At 39.7% G+C, this 24,528-nt stretch overlaps 1 protein-coding gene across 1 annotated transcript; it reads left to right on the plus strand.

The window, feature by feature from the left end:
• The first annotated feature begins 350 nt into the window (after nucleotides 1-350).
• ndrg3a (ndrg family member 3a) lies at nucleotides 351-23,956 on the plus strand. The gene is made up of 16 exons (XM_020935924.2): nucleotides 351-534; nucleotides 10,968-11,049; nucleotides 12,472-12,504; nucleotides 18,725-18,830; nucleotides 18,907-19,027; nucleotides 19,260-19,322; nucleotides 19,431-19,491; nucleotides 20,302-20,388; nucleotides 20,579-20,635; nucleotides 20,886-20,989; nucleotides 21,075-21,140; nucleotides 21,306-21,357; nucleotides 21,437-21,484; nucleotides 21,556-21,591; nucleotides 21,666-21,717; nucleotides 23,076-23,956. Exons 2-16 carry the CDS (start codon nucleotides 10,993-10,995, stop codon nucleotides 23,240-23,242), a joined length of 1,110 nt encoding a protein of 369 aa, XP_020791583.1. The 5' UTR covers nucleotides 351-534; nucleotides 10,968-10,992; the 3' UTR covers nucleotides 23,243-23,956.
• The last annotated feature ends 572 nt before the right edge of the window (nucleotides 23,957-24,528 follow it).

Below are 24,528 nucleotides of genomic sequence, written 5' to 3' on the forward strand. Positions count from 1 at the left end.
TTTTGTATTTCGTATTTTGCCTAAACAAATAACTGTTTGTGCCTCTCTTTACTATTTGCAGGTATAAAATTGGTTAAAAATAGGGACTCCTGGGACATTTCTTGAGTAAAACAGGGACAAATCAATGCTTTTGCATAAATCTGCTGGGACAAGGGACACAGGGCTCAGAACTGGAACTATCCCGGGTAAATAGGGACGTCTGGTCACCCAAATGTCGCGCGGTCGTGTGATGGTTGTGCGCGTTTTAGAGGTTTTAGAGCACTGTTTTTTGTTCAGAGTGAGATGTGCTGGTTGTAGTGCTCCTTCCGCCTGTAGCGTCTCCTCTTATTGGCTCCTCCGCGCTCCCTGCGCCGCAGCGTGTAGTTCCGCCCCGGAGTGAACGCATCGGAAAATACACTAGTGGAAGACGGGAGAGGAAGAGGTGGTCAGCGGCGGCGGACAGTAAACTTCAATCCACATTTTGACGTTAACTGGCTTCAGCAATCCGAAGATAAATTGACTGGAAAACACGAGAACACATTTTGTATTGGGAAGGTACGTATGATGGTTAAGTATCGCATCTGTCTCTGTTCTTTTATCGTTTAGTTACAGATGTGCACCATACCACAGGAGATTTCTCTGGTCGTTGGATTCAACCTGTTTGGGTTGTTAACAATTTAGTTGTCTCGAGTCTTTTTAAACATTTAAACAAGAACCCGTGCCTTTATCAAATACTTGGCTTTAACGCTGAAATGTCCAGAGATTCGCCACGGCTGTGCTACGCCAATGGAGTCGGTTAACGGGCTAAAGGAGCAGATAAAGGGCACCGATTGGTTCGTTGTTTGATTTTTATTCGCACCTCAATAAGCTTTCGTGAACTGTTTGTCAAAATATTTATAATTTCTGTCTGATTGACCACATGGCGTTACGTTAGCGTCGTAACTGAACACTAACTTCAGTGTGTGTTGCCATGACTGTTTCCACTACGAGGCCCGTCACGACGCTTTTATACAGCGGCTACCACCAGGCTTACTAATGAAGCACTTACTTCATTAATACTATTTCAAAACAACTATTATGAACCAAACTTCGTGTACAATGTGATCTTAATCCCGAATTACCACTAAACGAAATCATGTAACGTTACCTTTTTAGTTTATGTTGTTTAATAAATCAACAACTCGTGTAATATCTGATAAACTGAACTGAAGTCTAGCCTACATTTTAACCTACATATTGTAGCAATTTAGGTATTAAGCGCGTGACAGTTGTGTTGTTTGTCATGTCACAGTTGTGCAATTTCAGGTAGTTATCTACAACAACTACACTACATGATAGAAGGCACAATGTCACCTGGACATGGGAAGGTCACACTGTAGTTTCTTTTGCCCTTAAAGGTTTTCAGCAGGACTGTGCATTATCTGCCTCCTCTAAATCAAAGTAGTACTAACTATGGAAGTGGTTCTAGCTCCTAGCAAATAATTGGAAAAGTTTTTTTTTTTTTGAGTGTGTGTGTGTTTGTGTTCCTTAAGTCTAAACCTGCCTACAAGCTAATATGTATAGTCTCACACTTCTTTATCTCTTGAGGCCTGAAGGAAGTTTACACTTCAAACAACAGCCTGCCATTTGTTGACACCTCACTCCTCAGCATTGTTCGTTGTACTGTTATCAGTATGTTTGTATTTTGCTTCAAGTAACTTATTTGTTTTAGGGATTACTGCTTTAAGAATAAATAAACCTAATTTCAGGAATTTAGATTTATTGTTGTGTTGCTATCTGGTTATTGTGTTCTATAGTTGATGAATACACTGTTAAATCCTTATCTTATAGGTGCACTACTGTTCAGGTAGGGAGATGGTGTGATCTGTTATTTTGTTTGGATTATTCTGCAGTATTGCATTAAACCTGTCTTTCTGGCAGTTATTCTGTTGCATGTGTTTTTGTTTGAAAAATATGCATCCTGCCTGTTAGCAAAATTTCTCCACAATTTTTCTTGCCTTTAACTTGTGTGTGTGTGTTTAACTTGTGACACTGTTTGTCCTAGATATACAAGATAGAAAATGCAACACTGTGGAACATGCCAGGAGTAACATCTCACTATTAACCCTCCTTGTGAACAGTTATAGGGTTTAACATTGTTGAGTTAAGTTCACTCACTGGTACTTTCTGTAATATTAAGTTAAAAATGAATAGAATTAATTGTATGTTTAGTATAGTCTCAATTTTAGTATGCATTGTTAAATAAAGGGACCAGACTGTGTGATGTTCCTTGATGAGGATTTCTAGCTGTAATTGTGGATGTAGGTCTGCATACAAGGCTTAAATCTGGATTGAGAAGTAATTAAGTAACTGTGCTTACACTGTCTGTGCAATCTGGTTTCTCTCACCTCAGCAGTAAAACATTGAGACTGCTCTTTTGGGAAGAACATGACTGCCCTTTGAAGTTGGTGATGATAATGTTTTATAATGTATTTTTTTGAAAGGACCACAACTTAATTTGTGACTTAAGTTTTAGTCCCACTATTATGGTGTAGAAGTGTGATGCTTTTATGTGTGTAAAAGCAGAAGGCACACCACTGTTGTGTTTGTAACTGAAGTGCGTGTGTAATTCAATCTGTTCCTAGCTTAGAGTTACAGCTCAGGTGCTCCAAAGAAGCTCCTGACTTTAACAGATGGCTTCTACATGCATTTTTGTCCATTCTTACGTTTTAAATAACCTTGATGGTCTCTTATAGTAACTGATTAACTGAAGGGAAACATGTGAATGTGATACCACCAGCAATGCCTTATCAACATTGAGGATTTACACAAAATACCCACAGTCGCATCCATAGACCTTTGTCTTCTCTGCATCACCAGAGATCAGTAGGAGGTGAGACATGAGACCCCATGCTGCCAGAACATCTAGAAAGTGCCCCTTTAAGGGCACTGAGTGCCATTTCTTAGTATGTTAGTGACAGACCACTGAAACATTTCAGATTACTGATAAAGCAAAAAGTGCCTGTTTTGCAGCTGTTCTTGAATAAGGCATCCATTACAAAAGAACAGTTTATTAACTATATGTTGACTTTATGCTGTGTTATGCTCATGACCTTTTTACTAGAGATCCGTGATCCTCTTCTCACCTATTCATCTTTTTGACCAACATGTAGACAGGGTCAAGGGTGATCTGAATGGCTCATTGAAGACAAAAATCTGAGTAATATATGCGTGCAAACATGAGAGTGACAGCCGGATACATAGATAACTATCAGGTGATGACAGGTTTGAGTGAGGAAACTACTTCTGCAGTACTGATTTATCCTGTTCAAGCAAGTCATTATCATCCTAATCCTTCACAGTGGGCAGGGTCTGGCTGTTGCTGAGCCAATGTTTTGGTCAAGTTCTTTACAAGGTTCTACCCTTTTTTTAAATTTAGGTCATTCACACATGACTATTTGTGTCAGAATTCCCAGTACCTAAACAATTTACTTTTTTGTGAGTATACCTTTTTACAATATACACAAAATATTATGTCAATCAAACAGAAATGTGCCTTTTAAATATATCAGTTGATGTTTATCAGGAAAAAATACTATAACATTAACCACAAAAATGCAGACATCTCACTTTGTGGTTGAGGAAGGCTACTATAACAGCAGCTCTGAGTATGTGAGACACTGACCATTGCCTGTGGTTTGAGGCAGATGTCTACCTGCTAATATTCACACCTATTTTAGACTATTTAATTCTGTTGAATAAATAATCATGCAACAAGATTGTGTCATTTAGAAACACAGCTGGTCCAGCTCCAGTATATGTCCTACATTGATGTAAGCATATGGGATAATATGAAGGCACTATATGAGATGCATGGGGGAAGGGCCCCTGTACTAAAGACAAAAGAATGCTGATGTTCACAAACAGAGCCTGTGTTGTAGAAGACCTTGTTAGTGTGATTCAACACTTGCTCTGACATGCATCGTAACCATATTTCTAGTTTGTCATCATCCATATAAATTGTTGATTTTCGTTTTTCACTTGACCAGACCTCAGTAATTAAGGAAACAGCATGCAGTTTACTAAATAGTTCCATCCATACACACAAATTAGACTATAAATCTCAGAATTATCTGTGACATGCAGATTTTTAATTATGATTTGATAGGTTATGGTATGTCTTTTTTTTTTTTACATCAAATATGCTAAATTAGAGTTAATTATGCCACATTAGATATGCTGAAGCTCACACAATATGTTCAGGATTTCTGTGATGTTAAAACACCATTTTCTTGTCAGATTTTATTCAGCCACAAGTGCACAAAAGTCAGTCTTTGTAAAAGTTTTCTTTTACATAGGTGAGTTTAATGCTGATGACTCCAATGGATGTGCTGTTATAAATCAATAAAACTCTAATGCTTCTCTTAAACCACATAGGACAGTCAGCAGATAAAGTGCCCCTCATGGGGTAATGTAATTCTCTAAAAGACCCTGGAAAGTAATGGGAGGTGCCTGAGTGGCTCTGTGCATCAGGGGACTGTGCCATGTTGTTGGTGTACAGACACAGAACGTACCTTTGCTTTCCGTGTTCACAGTGGAGGGAGTGTTTTCCATAGATTATTTTGTTAAGACTAGGATGACACAGGCAATCTTTATTCAAATCATGTATCATGCCATATATGTCACTTAAAGTCACTATTTAATAAACAGTGTGTGCGTACGTGTGTGTGTGTGTGTGTATGTATGTATATACATACATATATACATACACATACATACATATACATATATACATACATATATACATACATATATACATACATATATACATACATATATACATATACATATATACACATACATATACATACATATACATACACATACATATACATACACACACATACACACACACATATATATATATAATATTATATATAAAATGTATTTCTCACCTTCCACAGTGGTTGGTCTCTCTCGCCCTCATTCCCAGTACTGCACTTTTCTGGAGATGTCCGTTGTTTTTCCTGGTATCTGTTGTAGCCACTTTTCCAGTTTGGGGGTTACAGCCCCGAGTGCTCCGATCACCACAGGCACCACTGATGCCTTTACTTTCCAGGCTTTCTCCAGCTCCTCCTTGAGCCCCTGGTATTTCTCTAGTTTCTTGTGTTCCTTTTTTCTGATATTACCATCTCTTGGTATTGTGATGTCCACCACCACGGCTCTGCTCTGTTTCTTATCCACCACCACTATGTCTGGTTGGTTCGCCATCACTATTCTGTCCGTCTGTATCTGGAAGTCCCACAGGATCTTGACTCGGTCGTTCTCCACAACTTTTGGAGGTGTTTCCCACCTTGATCCTGGGGTCTCCAGCTCGTACTCTGTGCAGATGTTTCTGTACACTATGCCCGCCACTTGGTTATGTCGCTCCATGTTTGCTTTTCCTGCCAGCATCTTACACCCTGCAGTTATGTGCTGGACTGTCTCAGGAGCCTCTTTGCACAGTCTACACCGTGGGTCTTGTCTGGTGTTTTAGATCTGGGCCTCTATTGCTCGAGTGCCCAGGGCCTGCTCCTGAGCAGCCAGGATCAGTGCCTCTGTGTGTCCTTCAGACCAGCCCTCTCAAGCCATTGGTAGGATTTCTTGATATCAGCCACTTCAGTTCTGTTCCGGTGGTACGCCCCCATTTAGGGGCTTGTCCTGCCATGATGGTCCCTCCAGCACCTCTTCCTCTTCTTTTTATATATATATATATATATATATATATTTTTTTTTTTTTCCTTTTCCCTCATTTCATTGAAGTTTGGCTGTTAGATGTTTCCTGCATGCAAAACAAGCAAACAATGTTTTTCACATCAAAACATGCATTGTACATTGATAGAAAGGAAACTGCTGTGTGCTAGCTTTGTTTAGCTAAGCATGCCCATGTTGGTCCTGTTTGGCAGGATTTTCATTAACTTTTTAAAATGTGTTTATTATAACGTGGGATAATGTGTTTTTTTTTACTTTTTTTTTTTTTTTTGACCATTTCAAAGTTTTCAGGAACAAATGGCTGTGCTAATTGTCTTATCTATAGATCTATTAGAAATTGCTAATGTCATATAAGTATAATAAAGTTTTTTTTATGATTAACTGCCCGCCCACTTTAGTCTGTAGAGTAACAGAATTCATGATCATGGGGCAAAATCTGGTGTGCTTGCATCTCGTTCTAACAGGGAACTTTGTGAAAGGACTCTACCTAGAATTTGTAAGAATAACACAGGTTACAGATGTAATGATGTCATGAGTAATGTCAGAGCCACATTTAAATTTTTTCTTCTCAGTAGTTTTGTTTCTGTGAAAGAATAACATGCAGTCCTATTGGCCAAGATGGAGGGATTGGAGAGATAGTTCTGTTGTACAATCCAGATCTATTGGCCGTATCAGGAGAACATTATGAGGTGTGCAGACAGAGTGTGGGGCAGCCTCAGGAGAGCCAGATGTCGGTTAATTAAGTCCAATTGAAACGTTCCCCGAGTGTGTGTGTGTGTGTGTGTGTCTGTGTGTCTGTGTGTCTGTGTGTCTGTGTGTGTGTGCGTGTGCGTGTGCGTGTGCGTGTGCGTGTGCGTGTGCCATAGACTGCGCTGAGTTTTACACTGGTGACACTATCAGCAGGATATGTCCGGTGCTATGGGTCCAAGATGTCCTCTCATGGCTCATCCAATGCCAGGTTGAATAGTATCCCCTTATTTCCACTTTGTTTTCTAACCTGACAAGAGGCAGAAATACAAATGGATTTTTCCCCATATAATTCTCTTACCAAACATACCGGGTTAGAGAAGTAATCTGGGTCTGAGCTTTGTCACAGCCCATTAGCTCTACTCCTGTGTGGATTGGCGTTCTTGCAGATTGTGCCCCGTAAACAAAAGTCTTGGCCTGCTTACAAAAAGTTGCAAAAAAAGGAGGTGTAATAGTTGTTTTTATACTTACTGTGAAGACCTTGTGAGGGAAATACAATTTTACATAATCAAAGGGCAGTCACACTGTATTTAAGTAAGTAATACAAGTAAGTAAAGTTAGTAGTATATCTATTAAAATAAATGATAGTCCTTTTCCAGTGGGTAACATGAATTTAGAACATAATTTAGAATACTGTACATGTTTCATCTTATGCAGTTGATATTACATCATGGAGTTTATTAGAAACAAGCAGACATTTGTTCCGCTTTTGTGAAATAATAAGACCACTACCTCAGCGAGGTTAATATGAGGTTATGTGGTAACATCCCTTTGTACAAGGAGCTGCCAGAGAGGTCAAACTTGCATCCTGGGTGCGGTGTGAATGATAACAGGCTGGTGTGAGGTTGCTGTTGCCATGGTGATGGTGATTAAAAACATATTAATTGAACCACGGGAAGTCACTGCCGCTCGTAGCTGTGTTTGTGTATCAGGGTCAAGATGAGATGGACAGTGACGGGTAATAGTGAGAACAGAAATATGGGAGAAACTTCTCATTCATCAGTCAGTACTGCTGCTGACAGTCGTTCACACAAAACCTACTAGATGCATTGTGCTCATTCTAGGATGTGAGCGTAACAATATTTTACTTTTTTACAGTGAGGATACAGCTATATACAATTCCTTTTGAATTTTATTTTAAAATGAATACCGAAGCACAAATCATGTTCAGCTAGTATATTATTATTATTATTATTATTATTATTAAATAGGTGTAATAGGTGAATGATTATACCTCATTACTATACAAAGGTACAAAGGGTACTGAGATCTCTGTGACAGATGTTATTTTGGCATAATCTTTTTGTGATTCAGTGCCTCTGCCTCAGTTATGACTATGAGAAAGTGTATATTCCTTAACCATTTAAAAAAAAATAAGGTTAATCTGTAAATGTGGGAAGTTTCTCTGTCAAAATCGGAAAAATTCTGAGCTTTGTTATACAGAAAATGTACACAAACAATTCAGCGAAACTGAAGTTTGGACTTGGTTATACAGTCATTGAAGTCTGAGTAAAAGATGTTTTTGGCGCTATAGTTTTCATTTGTAACACTCATTTATTCCCCTAATTTTCAGACCGCTACACATCCTGTGGGGTTGGCCCAGCTTTAAATAAACATTGGCAACCAGGTTTGGTCTCCATGGCAACACGAGTGCATGCTGAAGAGTCAGCAGTGAAGGATGAGACGAAAAGGTGTTGATGTTATTATTAATTCTAGGCATCTATTAATAGAGGCAACTATGGCACCACCCATAGCCTAAAAACAACCTGGTTTGTTTTTTTGCCGAGAACATTTTAAAATTTTAAAATTAACTCTTAGTTTAAGTTTGGTGTCATGGCAGTTTTTCCTGCGTCGTGTTTGGCACTAGCCTGGAAAATGTAGGTCACAGACTTTGTGCTTCATAAATGAGCATTCAGTTCTTAATGAAGACACATTATGCTTTACTCAGGTATTCTTATTTACTTGATTTTATAATTGAAATGTGAAATTTATGTGAAATTTCTAAAACCAACATGTATGACAATGAGGTTGATTAGCTTGAATAACCTGAAGTACAAAAAAGTGAGCAGAAATGGGTAAAAAAAACACTCACAAAGACAACACAGGATTACTCAAACATGCATGAATCAATCAAAACATAACAGCTAATAGCTAATGTTGTAGCTAATGTTGAGCAACACCATTATAAATAAAACCACATAAAAGTCCTTTTGTGTTTTAGCTAACCCTTTTGATGCAAAGGGTTGTGAAATTTGTAATCATGATAACATAATATTTTTATTTTTAGAGTTTTTTTTCATAAGGTCAAGTGCATTCCTTTAGGGACTCTTTTTGGTTGTTTATGTTTTTGACTGTAAGAGACAAGAGTAACACACACACAGCAGATTGAGTGTGTGCTGCTGTACACAGATGTGTGCCTGCCTGGAGCATTAACTGGGGATCAGGGTCACTGAGGTTGAGAAATCCGGTCAGGGTCATGGGGAGCTTAAAGTTACTGACAGGCTGTCTCCTAACACCTCTGTTACCAGGTAGACTGCTGTGGTCAGTCCAGGAAGTGTTGGATTGGTCTGGCCAATGTAATCAATCTGCTAAAGCACGTCCAACATTTGTTTCTCCATTTCCTTGTTCACTTGTCTAAATATTTCTCAAATCCACTCTTGAGCTGGATTTGTCAGCAGGGATTTTGCTGGGCATGCTTTCAATTCTGAGCTGACGGCTGAGAGCTTTCAACACTCAATTTTCTTTTTCCTTTTTGATTGTTTTATGTAATTTGAGCAGTGTACTCAGTTGTACCCATCTGAATCCCAGACAATTATAATGGGAGTGCAATCTGTTGCCCCAGCAGAATGACCTCTGACCTGCTTTCTGTGTCTGCGGTCTTTTTTCTTCTTTGTCTTGTCATCATAAATGCATCTACTGGAAATTCAGACATGCTGCATAGTTGTCCCCGTCAACCATGGTAGATAGGCTGTGGAGGTCAAAGTGTCCAAGGTTATTCATGGGCTGGCTCTGGCCCAGGGTGTAGCCACTCCCGCTTGTGTTTAGCACTTTCCCTTCACTGTGTGTCTGTGTGCTGTGTCCTTGTTAGCCTCAGTTCAGATGTTGGCATTGTCCTGGCTGAGGTGTTGTTATATGCAACCTGAGTCCTTGTCAACCTGGCCCAGTCAGGTAATACAATAGTACTTCCTGTTCTCACCTCCCGCACAGGCCTTCTGGGTCGTATTTCAGGGAGAAGGGGAGGAGACTTGGACTGTGATGATAGGCACGGACAAACTGCTTCAGGGGGAACACAAATGAAGACTTTTGTGCATTTGTTAAAACATTGCCTTCTCAACATTTCTCTTTCTGCATGCATACAGAGGGCACTTGTTTCTGAAGAAACCTCCTCCTCATTAATATCATAAGCAACTATAAGTTAAGCAGTTTTACTGTACTGCTTTATTACTTCTTATGCTACAATTGCTGTAATGTGTTGAAGCATTTTTTTGTTTTAATGTGTCTGTTTGAATTTTTTTTATTTATTAGGGCAAGTAATAACTACAAGCCACTCCCATGATAGTAGAAGCATTTGGTTGGAGTTTCTATTTTGGATAATTGGATATTTGCATGATGTTTTAGATTAAATCATACCATTGAAAGCTGCATTTGTATGTTTTTGTGATCAACCGGTATGAGAGGGTTTTGTTTTTAAATTTTTTTCCTGACCTTTTTATTATTTTTGGCATCACTTTTTCACTGCTGCTGTTCTTATAATTGCTACAATATTGCAATTTCCCATTGTGGGACAAATGAAGGTACTTTTATCTGTGTGCTGCTATACTATTACGATACAAACTAGATTCAGGCTTGAATCACCCAGCACACTCTGCCTATGTTTAATGGACTGGGGTATTAAGGAGTTTTGTGAACCTATTACAGGATTCCCTTAAAAGTATTTTCAGAGACTGCGTGAGTCTATACAAAGGACTGAGCACATGAGGGATCTCCATGAGATGACTGAATTTTCTTTTTTTTTTCAGAACTTTTTTCAGAATTTTCTTTTTTAGAACTTTTTTAGAACCGTTGGCCAATATGCCCACCCAGTATTTTTGGGGTAATATGTATGGCCATTTTTTTCTCCAAATGATGCGATTTAAATTTACTACACTCACCCACAAGAGTCTTAAGGGTCTGTAGTACTAAAGCCAAACAATATTTTGGCAGCAAGTGGTCCAAAACAGCCAGGAACACAGCTCTCAGCTGAATGTTCAAAGATGGTCTGTGGACATACAGTAAACAGTGTATTGGAGATGTGGGGGATATGTTTTTGTGCTCCATCACAGTCTCAGTATAAACCTGTGAGAAATGCAGCATGATGTTTGGGCCATTGAACTATTATTACAATAACTGGGACACTAAAATTATATAATGTGACATCACTTCACACAAAGTGGTTTTCGGTTTTCTCAGTTTTGATGAGATCTCTACATCTGTGTTTTGTGTTATAATGAATGCTCTCTGCTTTTTGACAGTGGGCAACATCGAGCACACAGAAATATGGATGAGCTTCAGGATGTCCAGCTGACTGAGATCAAGCCCCTGCTGACCAATAAGGTAAACTGCAACAGGCGACTGCCGTACATGGATGGTGAATATTCCAGTAGGACAGGACAAGTGCAAAAGCATGCTACACACAGGCTCACTGAATCATCCATGTTATGTTTCCAGGCAAATACATAGAGTAATATACAGTACAGAACAAGACAGTCCTACTGATTCATCACAGTGAATAATTGATAATGTAGAGGTTGAAAGGCACTGGTGCATGATGATTGAAAGAAAGACTATTGAATTGTGTTAAGGAATACATGGTGAAAATGAGGAGAACTATGTATTTACCGTAATTCAAAAAAAAAAACTATGGTGATATAATGAAGTTGGATCAAAAGGCAAGGAAGCTCCTCTTTGTTTCCAAATGACATGGAAACGCAGCAGAGAGAAAAATCTCCCAGACAGATCAAAGATCTCCCACTCCGTCATCTCAGTAGCTGATTAGGAAATGGGCTGCAAGTGTTTTGTCCTCCCTCAGGCATCTTTCACAGACCGGGGGGGTACATTACATCACATACACCATCACACAAAAAGAATGAAAATCAACTCTATTGTTCTCAAGCCTTGTGTCGAGTGAAAATGTGACAGACAGACTGTACAAGGGAACAGAGGTGAAAGAACACGATGAAGGACGGCACTTCTAACTCCCTCTAGTGGCGTCCTCACTGGAAGGTCAAAACAGAATGAGTGTATGTAAAAACAAATTTAGATTGTGTTGTGATTGTAAGTTAATCTAGCGATGCACCAGACCTGTAAAAACAAACTGCCCTGGCTGCGGCAGCATTGTAACCATGACAACTGTAATGATCAGACCAGCCATTACATCAGCCTTTAGTAGAGGTTACCAGCAGGAAATTAGAGCATGCCTTACTGTAAGACATGAACAATCAACACTAAAAGTAGTTTATTTTCCATTTTTAAATATATGCATTGTGCCATTTTTATTTATTCTTTGATCACAGGCATTTTATAATACATTCATAACGAGTCTAACTGGGTAATACTAGCACGTGATTCTGCTCTGCGTTCATGATTTTTGAGGCCATTCCCTGAAATATCTGCAGCATACTTTAAATGTTTAACTGGGGTCTCTGAGCAAATCTGACACTGTGTCATCCTGTAGAAGCAGACTGTATTCCGTCAACATCAACACTAACATGGGCTCTAATTGCTGTGGTTAATGGCAGCGCCTAGTTTACTCCTGTCTATTCTGTCTTGACTAGCTTATCACCAAAACGTAATATATAAATGTTCTGTTTAGAAGTACAAATGCCTTGGGATCTATGCTTAGGATCAAATGTTAGTTGAATTATTTCAGCCATAAAAGATTAGTTGGCCAAATGTTCCTTGTGTTAGGTAGGTTAGGAACCTATAGCCAAGAAGAAAATGATTTACTAATTTGTGTATTTTGTTTGTTTCTTTCAGAATGGACGCAACTTCCAGGATTTTGACTGCCAGGTAATTATTTTGACTGTCCACGTTCATGTTAAATAGAAGAATCCCAGCATACCTACTTAGTGCTAAATTGCTGTTCATAGTTGTTTGATGTATACCACACATACATGTTAAAAATGACAGCCCTCAAACCTTTCTGTTTTTGGTATTTAAATCCAATTGAAATAATTTGGGGATGCATAATTGGTTCACTCTGGTCATGTTGTAAGGCTGAATTGTCTAAAGAGTAAGAGAACTATCAGTATCTAGTGAGATGAACAGGATTTGAGAGACTGGACATCGATTTAGTGTGGGGCGTGTGTCTGAAACACTACAAAAATCAGTACAGAAACCTGCTTTATAGTTTTTTTAGCTCAGCGTTTCTGTGTACCTCCCTCCCCAGAGAATACCTAAAATAACTCTGCTGATATTTGGCAGAATGTTTAACCCTCCCATTCCTTTTGAAGAATTAATTTTTTATTCTGTTGAAATCTAATAAATAACACTCAATTTTCATACTAATCATTGCTGTTTGAAGAAGCAGCTATATTGTATAATAAAATATTTTTCCAATGTTTTGGTAGCCTTTTTAGTTTGCCCTAGAGCTTTTTCCTGCAGTTTTCCTGAGTGTCGTGGGTACAAAGGGTTAACACTTTCATCCCTGTTTCACTTTCTGCAGTCTCTCAGAGCATCCCACCAGAGCTAAATATAGCCTCTGCAGGCAGCAGGAGGGAGCAAGCATGCTGCCCTCACAGCATACACTGGCTGCAGCATGTGTCCCTCTGCATTGTCCGACACCCTTTCAGGCAGCACAACACTTTTTTAAAGATGCTTATATTTTAAGCATGTATGTTTCAGTTTTTTTTTCAGGTTGTGTTTCAAGTCACACTCGGTCTGCACTAAAATACAAAATGATTAATCTTTTTTACACTACTGCCCTCCTTTGGTATAACCACATAACCAGATGAACAGTATGATTTTACAAAACAAATGTGCTAGAAACATTGAATCAAGCTAAAACACAATTTGAAGGTACATTTATAGGTTCTCAGTCGACTCTAGTCTGATGAAATACTTAAATGTTGTGTCTGACCCCTTTCTGCCAGTTCATAACCCAGTGGGTCATGTACATAGATGACATACTTTCAATAGCAGTGTTAAGCTTTGGCAGCAGATTGTCCATTAATATGTCGATGTGGGGGAGGTGATCTGTGCCTCTGTTGTGACATTCCCACAGCTGGAGGACAAATCCAGCCCTCTCTTCCTCATACCTTTGCTCGTTTAGCGCCCTCTGCTGGTTCATTCAGGGAGTTGGTTGTAGAATTGTAATGTGCAACTGCAGTTTCCATACTGAACAAACAAAATGGGTCAAACTACAGAGGGTGTGCCACTGCAGCATTTTTGGTCATAGAATGACATTAATTCATATTTTCAGAGCCAAGTATTCATATAACTGGGTCATCTGCTGCAGGTCATCCAGTACTGGGTCTTACTGGTCCTTCCAAGATAAAAGGTTGTGGGCTGCTGTGGATATTTTGCATAAACATAACTTGACAAGTTAATGTAACTGGAGCTTGTTTATAACGTGGTAAAAATACCTATCCTACCCTTCAAAACAAGAAGCTTTGTGTGGATTTAATACAGGCTCTTGAAATCCATCTTCCCTTGTGGTGGCATTTTCATTCAATGTTCTTTACCGGTTTGCATGATAATGACTTTTTGTGTGGGGCCTGCATGGATTTTAGAAAACTGACCACAGATAATGCTGTTGAGAACAGGTGGCTCTTGTTTTCCCACTGTTTCAGTATGGTCAGTAGAGGGCAGTAGGGCACTGTAAGCGTGCCTCTTTGTACGTGCCAATTTGGTAACCTTATTTAAGGGAGAGTGAGTGGGATTTAGTTTCATAAACATGACCTGTCTGTGTACCTAGATATGAGGTAAACATGTGTAAATGCAATATATTTTTTCTATTAATTTGTAATATTCTCAAGTGCCTCAGACTAAAAATGTATTGATGCCTTTTATAATGTTTGTACTTGCTTCTTTTAGGATTTTTAAGTGACAGTTATACACTCTGCCTTCTCAGTCATTATTCAGTGATAAATACTGTTATATATAGTACACACAGAGGTAGTGTACTGCAGCCTCTGTATCTTCTAGAGGTTCTGAGCATCCACAAGAGACATGACCTGTCCGGTACAGTTGCAGCTGATGTCCTCAACATTTCCTGGGGGTGGGAAGCAAACTGAAGTCAATACTGTGTCTGAACACAGACTGTATATATTTTTAGTCTGTGTGTCTGAAGCACTGTTACTCAAGTTAGATGATCTGAGATTTATTTTAACACAGTCTGACCAGAAAGAATTGACTTTATTGAAACTACAACAGGTGAACTGCTTTGTACTGTCAAACAAGTCCCTCTCTCATAACAAGCTAGCTGCTATTAGACAATAGCTTTTTAGTTACTCACCGTTTTTTGAAAATCAAACTTTTAAATAGTATTAGGTTAAGGTTAAGGCTCAGCAACCCAGGCTCTGTGATTGTAGTTTCGGTTTTATGCGAGTGCAGGTCTTTTTTGTGCTTTACCTTTTTTGTATAATTTTGTTATATTCACATTTTTATACTTTGGTTGCTTTGGTTACACTGCTATTCCCTGCTTAAGTGAGTGTAGTTCTGAAAGGACAGGGCTTATCGTCTGATCCTTTCATGTAAGTCCCCCACCAGTGGCTAAGGATCAGTGGCTTTATTCCCACATTTTTGTGTAGTTGTAGAAGGCTTAAGTGTGTGACCACCAGAACAAAGGGTCCTGCTGACTCTTGATGAGTCATTATAGTGCACACCTCCATGCACCACTACTTTTTTTAGGTAAAAGAACTCTAAAATGCTCTCTGAGCTCATCACCAATCACGAAAAACATGCAGCATGTCTGTGTTCTGCCCATTCCAAGCATCATCTGCTGTGTACGGTATTACGAATTAGCCCTCAAAATTGGGCTCATACTTCAGTTGATGTAACATGTCACCATCTGTTGGCGGCTAAGCAGACAACACACAACGACTGACCAATCGGGCTTCTTGTGTGTAAGTCCCGCCTTCTCAGAGCAGTTCTATGCATGCTATTGGCTACTGTGGCAGTCATAGGCTTTCTTCTTGCATTGGGCTGATGACAAAGCATACTAGGAGTGGTAGATCAATAAACTACAAGGCTCAGATGACCTACAGACAGAGGTCAAACTAGACTTTGACTTTAAAATGATTGAGAAAACAACAATAAAGCAACCAAGTGCATGTCTTACAAGAGTCAAAACATGTGCCACAAGCTAGCATCAAAAGGTCATAGATGATCTGTACTCCAGTTTACTATGACACACTGTATTGTGATCTTCACAATCCATCCTCCTTCAGTTCGGGTGACACTATAGTAAATACAAGCCGCCATTTTGCTGATGCAGTGCTAAGGGCGTGCTGTCAAAGTCGGCTCGTGATGTGAGCTCGACTGCGCTTTCCTGAATATCCTTGCTGCACCCCATTACCCTTCCCCCTGCTTTTCCCTCTTCCTCAGCCCCACCCCCTCCTACTACCCACCTGACCCTCTGCAATCCAATTAGAGGCGGCGGTGGCTGATGTACGGACGCGCTGAGACTACCAAAGCACAAACTGCAGTCTCACTCTCCTTCAACCACCACCCCCTCCTACTCTCCTCCTTCGTCTTGTCTCTCTCTCGTCTCCGTCTCTTCAGCTTCCCATTCAGATTATCCATCCTCTTCTGTCTTTACCCTGCCCTCCCACCCCTATCCCCACCTTCCTCCTCCTCCTCCTTTTGGAAGCCTTCAGAGCTGCCCAGCACACCCTTCTTGCACATAGCATAACAGTCATTTGCCGCTGCGTGGGAAAAACATGTCAGCTGTTTTGGATTTGGACCAGCTCGCATGCTCCGGGAATGGAGTGGTGAGTGACATCCTCGTCGTGCACAGAGACACCTGGCTACTTCTCATTAGAGGGACAGTTGTGCTGTGTTTTTAAGGAACAATTAAAGAACAACTGGCCAGGCAAGTAAGGTCTTCTAGGCTTTGTCAGTCAACACTTTTAGCACAGACTTGGAAGTATTTTCTCCACAGAAGATTTTATTTTTGTGTAGTATTCCTAGAAAAGGATATCTTAAACCTGCATGTTAATTGTGCAGGTTGGAGTTGCACTGGATAGTTTTACTAGTGTTGCATAGAGCATTGTACTTTATCATTTTTGGATAGCTGCTTGTTTGGAACCATGGCATAGTGTACTGGCCATATGTATTTGTAGCCCTTTAGACGCACTGCGAGGTCACTCACTCACGTCCACAAAATCTAACATGAAAACACAAAAGCAGAGTAATAGTTTTCTTTTTTCCTTTTCTTTCCCTGTCAAATCCACACCTTGATTTTCATTTCAGCTCATTGCTAGTTTCATGTGTTCTGTGTGGAGAGTGGTCGCCCCTTTAATGTCCCATGTGAGCTGCTGAATAAGTGGCAATTGACGTGCTGTTGGTGCCCTCTGGTCAGGCTCTGGGAGGTGATTGATGCAGCTCCTGGTGGGGCGCGGACAACAAGGGGGGAGATGGTGGGACAGAGAGCAACGTGACACTTAACTCCTCATTCTCTTCAGCTCAATCTGGGACAAAAAACAAGTACACACTTTCTGCTCAAACAGTATTGTGTCTCATTGCCATCTGCAGTGTGCATCCAGTGTTGGGATGCTGTAAAAATCTGCAGTACGGCTGTCTCCTGCCCCACCCGCCTCGCCTGTTCCTGTAAAGACCATATTTGTACTTGTGTGTGTAACTAGACACACGTGGAAGAGGCTGAATGATGAAGAGAATGCATGGATCAATACAGAGCCAAATCACGACAGGAGCCACACCAGAGCAGATGCCCCCCTCCTTGTTTGTGCTTGGTCACAGCAGGCAGAGGAGCAGAGGATAATGAATTATTGCTACCTACCCTTCCTCTTTTAAGACACACCCTTGTGTTAGTCATGTCCCATGCTATGCTTTCATGCTCCAGTTACTGACAGCCACTTTCAGACTCTTTTTTTTTTTTTTTTTTTTGGTCATTTTTAAATTAGACCTTCTTTTTTGTCAAGTTCAGTTTCCTATTTTTTACTGCAGTGTTCACTCATCATATCTGAAATGTTTTGGGGTTTTTTTGCTTGTTCATAGTCAAATGTCCTTGATTCAGTCCTTGTTCAAAAATGACAAATCTCCAACTGGTGCCCCTGAGCCTTTCTTCTCCCTCTTAAACTGGTTGTTCTGCCCCCCACCATCTGTGGGCTGTAGTGTATTTTCATTCTCTGTAAAAGACCTCTGAGTGGCTGGAGGCCTGCACACAGCATGAATGAATGAATGTTGGATTTGTAGTAACAGCATTGTGGCTTTGTGTAATGTTTCACTGCACAGTATTTGGTGCAGCTTAAGGCTTATTGATTGATAAACTTAGAACTATTTTCTCTCCGCAATGTCTGCAGTCGTTGCTGTTGAGATGAGGACTTTATATTCCTTGTTGCTACACCCACTGCAAATTTCTGATACAATAACTGCAGGTTTGTCCTTGGGAGTTAACATTTGAACACTGCTAAAGTAACACTAATGAACTCCATCCATTAGGTGCTCGAACTTTGCTTTTCACTATTATCTGGGCTCACATTGATGGACCAACCGCCTGCCTCATGTAGACTACTAATCATACTGTATTAAGTCATGCTGACCTTGTGATGAACCAGACTCAAGAAACAGTTTTTGTTCTGACATTAATTGATTTTGAGTAGATTTTGAAATCCCTTTTTAGTGGGTCCTTTCAGTCTTTTGTTTGGCCAAGGACATGAAGGGTGTGTGGACACTGGATCAGGAGTTGGTGATTACATGATTTGCACCATAATATGCAAATATTGTTTATTTGCTGTGTAATTTATGTGGAGTTGTTAACCCTAAAGGTCTGTTCATACAATGTATGTTGTGTTTTTGCCTGCTTAGCAGTTGTGAACATATGTGAGAACAGAGTACTGACTCCTGACTAAGATGAATAAATATAATCTCACAACTCACTGTAGTTTGTGATTCAATTATGGAAAACTATTTTGATTATTGGAGTTTGTGTGCATATAGTATACGCGTAGAGATGATTTCTTTTTAAACTAAGGATTTTGTAAGGACTTGAAAGCATCACAATTTCTGTCTATTTGTTATAGCAATGGGCTATTGTTTGTGCCTACAGGAGCATGACATTGAGACACCCCATGGTGTGCTCCATGTTACCATGAGAGGGGTGCCAAAAGGCAACAGACCTGTCATCCTCACCTATCATGACATCGGCCTCAACCGTAAGTCTGTCATTTTATTTGAGCTTTAAGTCTCCACACTCCATATGACTTATTTTCCATATGACTTATTTTCTAGACAAGTCATGCTTCAACACCTTGTTTAACTATGAAGACATGCAGGAGATCACACAGCACTTTGCTGTAGTTCATGTAGATGCACCCGGACAACAGGAGGGCGCTCCCCCCTTCCCCAGTGGGTACGTGCTTTTTTGTGACTTGATATAGACAGAGGACCAGCACACACTTTTATTACAATCAGTTCTGTGTGCTAGAATTGATTTAGTATGCAATGTTTATTTAGATTTTTCTGCAGAATCCTGCAGCAAAGTAAATGAAACAAAGCTACTTGACTTTATTACACCGATTGGCTACATTACAAGTGAGCAGACTGTATGTATGTGCAATAATTTTGGAAATGTCTGTGTTCAGATACCGTTACCCCACCATGGATGAGCTCGCTGAAATGTTGCCCTCAGTGTTGACTCAGCTCAAGTAAGTGTCTCTCTCTACCTGTTTCTCAGTGATGGCTAACCGATCATTATGTGCATAAATAAGGTATTGATTTGCAGAGCTGGACTAACTTCCTGTGTCTGTCTACAGGGTCAACAGCGTGATTGGTATTGGTGTAGGAGCAGGAGCCTATGTTCTCACTCGCTTTGCTGTGAGTATGAAGCTAGTATTTGTTCACATCACTATTTCAACTATTTCATTAGAGTAACCACATGCCTTAATGATAATAAAGTACATTAATTATAAAAAAGAAAGAAACCGGTAGCTGATAGACACAGTTTTTCATTTATGTCCATACTTATCACCGAAAATAAGCATGCACACTGGCCAGTGGAGCAGAAAATACAAGAAGTGACAAGGAGGAACGAAGGAGTGCCAACATATGAATAATGAAAAAGAGAAGACTGTGGACTGAACTGTAAATGGTTTCTATCCAGGGCTTTCAATAGCTCTCCTTACATTATGTAAAGAAAACATATTTCTTAAAACGGCCAGATTCATAATGTTAGTTTATACCTCCATAGATTTAAGTCCTTCATTGGTGTATGGCATTTGAATCTACTTGAAAGCACAATCTTTGTATGGAGAATGAATGTCCCATCTGTCTTCAGGCATTTTTTTTACCACTCCCTTTAATTTAGTCTGTGATTCATGTTTTTGTTTAAGAAAATGCACTGCTGGCTCATTTCTGCATTTTGTGCTACAAGAAAATTTATATTAGCTGGCTAATGTAATTGTAGGACACCTTTAGCTTAAGCTACTACAGTATTCATTCATATCAATAGCCATAGACCTTCCTCTTTACTTTATTTACTACCTGTCAACAGGCCACTGAGTCTCAAGAGGCCAATATGTGTATATAAAGAGGTTTAATAATAACAACATTGTCGACATTTTATGGTAGCTAGCACTGATGCCATGTTGACTTCAGCTGCTCACTCACCTGTGTCTTTACTCTCAGCTGAACAACCCCAGCCTGGTGGAGGGGCTGGTGCTCATCAACGTAGACCCCTGCGCTGAGGGATGGATCGACTGGGCCGCCTCAAAGGTCAGCTCAACCCCAGCTGGAAACTGTACAGACAACATAAATAATTGAGATTGAGTTTATGTTTTTGCTTATCATATTTTAATAGAATATATTCTGTTAAGTCCTCTACAAACACGATTACATTATAGTGCCTCTCATTAACAAAGGATTTTGTTGTTTGATTGTTTTACTTGTGTTTGTTTGTGCGCAGCTTTCTGGGTGGACCAGTAATTTGGTGGATATCGTCATGGCTCACCATTTCAGCACTGTAGGTCTATCTGTCGTTCTTATTGTGTGCTTTTCCTCATTATTCTTTGGCTTGACCTATCTTCAATAATAGACTGAAGCTGTAAAACACAGACTTGTCTTGATTTCCCTTGGCACATGTACCTCATCTCACACTGTCACATTTTGATTATACACTTTAACACTTGTAGACTTGTAACATTTGTATTGTAGATGTTACTTTGTAAATTAAAGCTGCTGTAATGAGTTCAGGTACTTATTTTGTTCACTAGGACGAGCTAACGGATAACCAAGAGCTGATCCAGACCTACCGTCTACACATTGCCCAAGACATTAACCAGGACAACTTGGCCCTCTTCTGTGGATCTTACCAATAGTAAGACATACAGTGGTCATTCTTCCATGTATTTGCATTTGATTTTGGCACTATTTGGTGCTGAACCTTCCCTGTCTGTTTGTAGTCGGCGTGATCTGGGAATCGAGAGGCCCATTGTTGGACTGAATGAGGACACAGTCAACACTCTCATGTATGTACAGTGGCTGGAACAACAATATTGATTTATCCACATTGTCCATACAGCATATAGAGGAAACAAACTCAGGCTTATGGGATGATTCAGGCCCATGGGATCATTCAGGCCCCTGTAGAAGTATTGACTTTTATAATCATCTGTTGTTTCATATCAATTTAGATGCCCTGCATTACTAGTGGTTGGTGACACATCTCCTGCTGTGGAGGCTGTGGTGAGTTCCAAATTCTTCAAGTCTCAAACTGTGAACCAACTTACCCTTTCTGAATCCAAATGTGTCTTCTGTGTTTCAGGTGGAATGTAATTCTAGATTAAATCCCACCAAGACCACACTCCTAAAGGTAAAACTTACAGGATATGGTTGAAATGTCTTGTTGAAGTGCTAATTACTACTTCTTCTGCCTCTTTTTAGATGGCTGATTGCGGAGGTCTGCCCCAGGTTGTGCAGGTGGGTACCTCTTGAGACACTAAACCATGTTTATTTTGCATTTAGCGAAGCACTAATTCAATTTATGGTTACAGCCAGGAAAACTTGCAGAAGCTTTCAAGTATTTTGTCCAGGGCATGGGCTACAGTAAGTAAATATTATTGTCTTGTTTTGTGGTGATACTAAATGAAATGGTTCCAACTAACACCTTTTTGGGCTGACGTCTTTGTGGTCAAGGTCCGTGTTCAACGTTGAATTTCCTGTTTACATGAGCGCAGTGTGTTTTGTAATGGGGACTGTAGCCTGTGTTATGTATTCAAGCAGCTACAGACAGCCCTGCTTCAGACTGAGGACACATGAAAAGGCTTTTTTATCAGGCCACGCAGAGGGGCAGACTATGAGGCTGGTGGTAACGTCATATCCTCTGTGCTCTTTACAGTGTTTGGCTCCCACAGCCCTCAATAGGTGAGGCCTGTGTGCTGCTGTCATGACTGAAATGACAGATATTTATACTGAAGTTCACATCAGTTTGATTCAGTTCTGTGTGGGCTTGGAAATGCCCTTTTTCTTTCTGATATGTTCCTGTTTAAAAATGCAAAAATGTGCATCGTTAAACAGGTCGTCAGGTTTTTACAGTCATCTGGAAAGACCTAATCCAAAATGAAAACCATGTTTTTGTTTGCTCTGAGTGCAGATGACGTTTGTTTTTCCTAAAGCTTATTCTGTTGCTCTGTTCCAAAGCCATCGCTGTTGGAGGCACCTTTGGGTGTAGTCAGAATACCCCCGTTGATCAAATGCCACTGCAGGATTAGAGCCGATTAAAAAGTGTTTTCACACTGTGCACTCGTGTGACACACCACGGCATGTTTCTCAAAGCAGCTTTTCCCATATTAACACATAGCTACAATGTGAAAATCACAGTCAAAAGTTCAAAAGTCTGCAAACATGGCCTGCTTTCCATTCTGTCCACCTTCTTCAACCATTGAAATTCAATGAGTCCTTTGTGATCACAAATTAAAGCTACATCAGAGCGGCGCTTTCAACGTGATCCCTTTTCTTCTTCTCTTTCCTGCTTTATTATTGACCTCCAGTCCCCTATGTTCTTCTCAGTCACCTGAGCAACGAATCAGGTACCAGCTTGTTGAGCAGTCCATAGAGTTAAAAGCCACCTGCCTCTTACGCTGATAGATGAATGTCAATGTACACATGATCTTACATTTTTAGAGGGTTTCTGTTTCTTCTTTGCATGTTGTTTTTATTGACATATTTTTGCATGCTGTGGAGTGTTACCAGAACAGTTGTTTGACGTTCTGTTATTTGTTTTTCTCATTTTATTGGTTTTGTTTCTCTGTTCATTTGACTATCTTCTGTTTGTGATATGTGTTTGCATGGTCTGCACTGTTTATGCCATGCTTTTCTCCAGGTTTTTGTGTTCCCATTCTGCACTGGGACACTGAGCGGTGTGCTCTGAATATTAATGCCCCCTCTCTCTTTCCTCTTTTCAGTGCCGTCAGCGGGAATGACTCGCCTGTCTCGCTCACGCACCACCTCTTCTTCCAGCATCACTTCTATGGAGAGCAGTCGCAGTCGTAACAACCTCAACAGCTTGCTGGAGGGCTCTGGGGGCATTGACAGCCCACCTGGACCCCAGACCATGGAAGTATCCTGCTAAAATCACGGCCACTACTTTATCCTGTACAAATAACTTATGTGCCCCTCATTTCCTCTCATTCAGCAGTCGAATGCCACAAGACTCCATAATAAATACAGTATAATGTAGAGAAGGATGCTATTAAATAAAATGTATAACAGAGGCAAAATATTATATTATAAAGTTATATTATATCTACTGTAATAACATTCCATTCGGTGATCTGTATTTTACATTTAAGCTCACTACAATATGATCCGCTTACTACTTCATTTTAGCTAGTTTTGCATCTTTGTTTTAACTTGCTGTTTTGTTCCGGGATTCTACATTTTACCCAGTTCATTCATTTTTTTACTAAAAACTTGAGAGACAGTCTGTAGGCTTTAAAGAGACTTGATGTAAGTGTTAGCATGCTGCTACATGTATACTGTATTGACTGTAACTGCAGTGATATTGAAAGTAGACCGCCACTATGTGACACAGATGGCTAATGCAGTTGTAAGAGCACTCTTAAGTTCAGCAGCTATTACGTGTGTTGACCCTGTCGCTCAGTGTTCTTTTAATATGAAGTTTTTGTATTTAGGATAACTCCTTTATTTCTTGTTTTTATTAATTTTTGTGTTCTCTGATTCTTTTGGTTCAGTGCTCATGTTGGTTTGAATACAGAAGGTACCCTTGGACTGTATGCTAGTTCAACTCATGTATATTACTACTGAATAAAATGTAACAACATTATCGTTGTCTTTGAGCTTTTTAAAAATAGTGCATGAACTTAAGAACATAGTCATTGCAGAGAAAAGGCACGATTCTGAACAAAGAGAGTGAAAAACAGGTTGACTGTGGTGGTAATTTTCCAACCACAGTTCTCGATCTGTAGATCTTTTGTCAAAGTTGAATCTATATTTAGCATTCATAAACAAACCACACCAGCAGAAAAGCATAAGAGCTCAGTTACACCAAAGGATAGTACTCTATTACATTCACAAGTAAATTTCCTTACCTTGCTTTTGTACTCTGGGTATTTGAAGGAATTAGATTCAGTTTTGGCCACTGCTTTGTGCTTCTACTTACATAATATTATTAGTTCATTTACTATTCGTAACTGTCACACATTGTCACAAATTTAAATCATGAATAATTTCTGTGCTGTTGTGGCACTGAATATTTTTTACAATGGCAGAATTAAGAAGCCACTTTGTAATCCACAAATGTGATTGTGTGTGTGAAAAGAATCTGTTTTAGTGTAAATTTAATGTGACATTCCTTTACCAAATTTGGTAAATTTGACTATAAACTGTGTTATAATA

The sequence above is a fragment of the Boleophthalmus pectinirostris genome, unplaced genomic scaffold (genome assembly GCF_026225935.1).
Source record: "Boleophthalmus pectinirostris isolate CB_2022bp ecotype Guang Dong unplaced genomic scaffold, ASM2622593v1 HiC_scaffold_3, whole genome shotgun sequence".
Classification (NCBI taxonomy): domain Eukaryota; kingdom Metazoa; phylum Chordata; class Actinopteri; order Gobiiformes; family Gobiidae; genus Boleophthalmus; species Boleophthalmus pectinirostris.